The sequence below is a fragment of the Sardina pilchardus genome, chromosome 21 (genome assembly GCF_963854185.1).
Source record: "Sardina pilchardus chromosome 21, fSarPil1.1, whole genome shotgun sequence".
Lineage (NCBI taxonomy): Eukaryota > Metazoa > Chordata > Actinopteri > Clupeiformes > Clupeidae > Sardina > Sardina pilchardus.
In genome coordinates, this window is record NC_085014.1 from 9,641,934 (window position 1) to 9,646,933 (window position 5,000).

The 5,000-nt window shown below is 48.4% G+C and overlaps 1 protein-coding gene across 2 annotated transcripts in view; it reads left to right on the forward strand.

The window, feature by feature from the left end:
- Positions 1 to 5,000, forward strand: part of neurl1b (neuralized E3 ubiquitin protein ligase 1B) — a 41,128-nt gene that overhangs the window by 27,064 nt on the left and 9,064 nt on the right. For both annotated transcript variants that reach the window (XM_062524451.1, XM_062524452.1), the window contains exon 2: positions 3,022 to 3,594. In XM_062524451.1, the coding sequence (XP_062380435.1) occupies positions 3,022 to 3,594 (573 nt within the window). The remainder of the gene's footprint in view (positions 1 to 3,021; positions 3,595 to 5,000) is intronic.

The following is a 5,000-nucleotide window of genomic DNA, read 5'->3' on the forward strand; positions in this document are numbered from 1 at the left end:
TTTTGGTTTTTAAATCCACATAAATCTACACATGGTTCCAATATGGCCGCTAAATGCTCCTTCTAACCTCAGCATAGGAACGTTTAGGACAGAAATTACAGTTGTTCTACAGCTTTACTGAATCCATACACCATGAATTCATGGCTATCGAGAAGTCAGTAATAACCAGGAGAAACGCTCTGCATCCAAACTCATATAAACACTTGGCACCCAAACCCATATATATCCATTTGTCCCAAATGTACTCATTTTGTGCAATGATAGTATTTTTCTTGCCCAATAGCCATTTACACAAACTATGTTGCACTGTTTGCATAATACAAACTTCAATTCAAACAAAAAATTGTTGCTATTTTTGGTTGCGTGACAACCATAAGGTCAAGGTATGTTTGACTATTAAATGCTAGACTTTAAGATACACAAGCACATGTGTTTCAACGCCATCGAGGTTTACGCTTCGCATAAGATGGCCTCTGTCTTGACGGCTGGAGCTGATTGAGGCGTTACAGATGCTGTTTTGTGGAGGTATCTTCCTTGATTGTTGCATGACAGTTTATAGTATAATTATCCCCAGCGCCTAACGAGGAAAGAAGGAAATAGAGTGTAGCGAGCCGAGCGAGCGCGGTGTCTGATCCTTTGCTTCTAGAAGTCCAGCGCAGATTAGTTTTAGTAAACAGTCCTCAGAGCCACTCCTAATAACGAGACGGAAAGGAATGATTTGTCTATGGAGTAAAACGAGCGGCTTTATCCCCTTAATCCACCATCATAATGGGCCCCATTCACCTGCACACATCTCCATCCGTCTCTCCGTATCTAAATGAGATCTATGTATAGGATCAGTAGGGATGCCAGAGGAGGTGATTTGTCCAGGTTGCAGTTCTGCAGCGGTGCACATTTCCAGTGTCCTATTAGTGTCAGAGCTCTCTTTTATGTCTGGTCCCCTGATATGGCAACAGTGTGGTGGTGAGCACACCAGGCATGATGGCGCTGGTGCTTAAACTGCCTCGCCAAGCTCCTGACCTAAGATCTTAATCATCCTCCGGAAAAAGTCTAATTTAGTCTTTTTTGAGTCAAACGTCTACAGACTGCAGACCCATGGCAGGGGGTGAGCTCCAGAGCGTGACTCACGGAATTAATATGCGGGACATGACAGACTTGGTATAATTTCACATGACCCCCTTTTTTTCTGATTGTGAACTTGGTGGCATTGTTCGAGGGCCGGGCCGATGTTCCCCGTTAGAGTCCGCCTGCCTCCGCTCCACGGTCCACGCCCACCCCGGCGACCCGCGGCCCCAGCCTCTTTAGGCCTCAACACAGATAATCACTGTTGTTCCGAAAGGAGCAAGAGAATTTTGATCATGCCGATGCTCCGTCGCGTAGTGCATTGTTTATTGTTGCCCTTTCAAACGGAGGCCTCCTGATGGGCTTTTAAAGCATCTCATTTGCCCCCGGAGACCTCCGCTACGCAGTAAAACAGATGAGTTGGAAGATTAAATGGGACGCGGATGACAAGCTATTGCTCTTGGCCAGCCACAAATTGCCTCAGTCACAGAGCCCAGCTTTAGCCTGACATGCCTTTAGCCTCTATCTTAGGACCCTGACACAGGGAAAACAAAGGCCACATGTCAATTATCCATTTGAAATAAACAAAGTGGGTCACATCTTTATTTGTAACCTATACAGTACATTATCTTTGCAAGTAGTTGTCGCAAAATAGTCGGGATCACATGACCCTTTTTGCAGTTCATCCAAATATTATTATGAGAGAGATGACTGTGAGAGTGTTGCGGCAATTGAAATCATAAGGGTTAGGATGGGAAAAACTCCAGCATGTCCTCGGAGAGCTGAGTTCTGTGTGAAGTGGAGCTCGTGGTACTGTGTTGAGTAACATGTGTTTTTTTGGGGGAGTTCTGAGGTTGCCTGTCTGTCAGTCACACTTAAGAATGACAGATGTGCTGTTGTTGGTCTCCACGTTCTTTTTCTGTCCCGGAGAGGCCGTGCTGCTGTGGGTACATGCGGTCACGCCCCCATGGGGAGTCTTAGATCGCTTTCGTCACCCAGCCGGAGACCTCCTGGAACATGCCACTGTTTTCAAGGGGTGAGCCCCCCCCCCCCCCCCCCAGCCACACACACAAACACACACACATACGCGCACGCACACAAACACGCACACATACACACACACACACACACATAGCCTGTGGATATGGGACCCAGGGTTAAGACTGAACACTTCCCCATGTGTGTGTGTCGGCAGTGACCCGCTGGGGGGGGTGATGGGAAGTTTACCCAAAGATCAACGGGGCAAGAGTGCGAGTGAGTAAGACAGAGGAAGAGGAGGAGGAGAGATACGGGACAGTGTGGGAACAAGCCCCCCCCCCCCCTCTTTTTTGTCGTTTTTGGTGTAACAGTCCGTCTGGATGTTATTCCAGAGGTTGACAGCATGTCTTGCTGTGAGGTGGTGTGGGAAAGGAAACTCGAAGAGCTGTTTAAAACCGGATGAATCAGCATTCTGGGCTTTATCAAATTTAACAAGCCTGCTGTGTGGATCCCAAGTGGGTGTCGCTGTGGTGGTTAGGGGCCAAGTCCGAGTTCTCAAGTCTTACAGGACACGGTTGAGATGGTACTGACAATGGCGGCTATATGTGAGGTGTGCGTAATGAAATGATATTGAAAAGTTCAAGTTGGACTGAGCAGTTAAATTCTCAAAATTCACTTATTGTGATAGATTTGGTGAATTATAACGGCGTGCAGTTCGTTTTGGTGTTTTTTTTTTTTTTTCTAGGTTTGACTATAAAGCACAGAAACAGAATAAAACAAATCCTATTTTAGATGTTGTAGTAAAATTGTGGCTGGATTGAACTTGGTAACTTTGTGTTCGTCTGTTCTCAGAACAGGCCCACATGTTTGAAGGGAACTCTCTTTTGGTCTGACTGTGTTTATGGGTCTGTTGACAAATAAAAACGACTTTTGTTTTGTTGTTGTTCTCCCCGCCCCCCCCCCCCCCCCCACCCCCATCAGATGCGAACCTGCAGCACCGTCCTGTGGTCAGCCGGCAGTACTACACGTTGCCGGGCAACGGCGTGGAGCGCCGCACGTCGGCCCCGCCGGCCTCTCTGGGCCCGGAGCCCCCGCGCTTCCACCCGCAGGCCAAGGGCAAGAACATCCGCCTGGACGCCCACCTGCGCCGCGCCACGCGCAAGAACAGCTTCTGCAACGGCATCACCTTCAGCCAGCGGCCCGTGCGCCTCTACGAGAAGGTGCGCCTGCGGCTCTCGGCCGTCCACAGCGGCTGGAGCGGCGCGCTGCGCTTCGGCTTCACCAGCCTGGACCCCGGCGAGCTGGCCTCCTCCGACATCCCCAAGTACGCGTGCCCGGACCTGGTGACGCGGCCGGGCTACTGGGCCAAGGCGCTGCCCGAGCGGCTGGCGCTGCGGGACAACGTGCTGGCCTTCTGGGCCGACCGGCACGGCCGCGTCTTCTACAGCATCAACGAGGGCGAGCCCATCCTCTTCCACTGCGGCCTGAGCATCGGCTGCCCCCTGTGGGCCATCATCGACATCTACGGCATCACGCAGGAAGTCACGCTTCTGGGTAAGTAGGGACAGTCGAGGGGGTGGGTGGGGGGCAGGGTGGAGGCGGGTTGGGGGGGGTGGGGGGGTGGCTGTACTTCACGAGTGAGTGAATGCTTATGCTCTGTGGCTGTGACTTCATTCAAGAACAAAGTGACCTATTGATTTGTGAATCTTTGAATTGAGTGGAGTTGAATGAATAATGGCTCTTCCTGTTAGCTTTTTCCACTTTTTTTTTTTTTTAAGTTGATTGTGTAAAACAAGACGTCACTTTTCCAGGCCACTGGTGGAACTCAGAGTGGTTAACGATGTCTCTCTGCGCATTAATCTGTGTCTCAGTTACATAACAGTTTTGAATATTTTCCTGGAAGCGTGTTAATATTTAGACTATAAATTGTATAGACTATCGTGAGAATTGCAATAAGCTATCAGCCAAAAAAAGTCCCCAGCTCTTACAATAGTATATAGTAGCCGTATTATCACCCAGAACGAAGAGCTGCTGATGTATTTGAAGAATCCTGTGAGAAGTTCCGTTCCACAGTTGGAACTGTCTGAGGACAGAACTACACATGACTCTTCTGCCTATAAAAAGCCTCCACTTCCTAAACATTTCCCCACAAAGAAGCCTTTATTGGCCGAAAAGGACTCTCCACTGCTCAAATTGTTTTGAAACTGTGGGCCAAAGAATGCTAGAATTGTGGATTCTGAATTGCCTTCTGTTTTTTTTCATACGGTATATTATGGATTTATTCATGCTTGTTACGCAACCGCGCTTGTTTTTTTAAGGCTGAAGATGCTGTCATTAGTAGTCTAACGAATGGCAAGATGAAATACGCTCGGGCCATGAAGCAATATGAAGAGCTCATTATGCAAGGAAAACATCTCAAAAAAGAGTGGCTCAAGGCCTTCCTTTTAAGGTAGGGTTAGAGTCAGCATTTTTGTCTGAAGCTCCAAAAAAACAAACGGATGCACCCACTCACTCTGGAGGCCCACCCAGACTCCATCCTCTGTTTGTTTCCGAGGACATCTGACAGACAGGCAGATCATTGCCGTGATTGGTTGGGTGTCTTCTGATGATTATTTGGACATCGCAGTGAGGGTCAGCTTGTTTGTTTTTTTGTCCCCGTTTCCAGAGCGTGGCCCTCACAAACGGAGAGAGTTGCTTCAGTGGAGAGAAGAAGTCGTGGACAGAGCTAAATAATGATTTCATAAAGATACTTTTCTCCTCCAAGTGTATACCTCCAAGGAGACACTGAAATGTTATGCGATGAATGGATAGCAGCTCTATGGGCAGGGTTAAGTGTAGCCGACTAGCCGTAGCCTCAAAAGTCTCCTTTTTGGATGGAGCCACTTCATGTGGAGGTGGAAAGGTATTTTGCCTAAATACAGTGGAGTTGAGTTGAAGCGAGGGGAGTTGAACTGAAATAG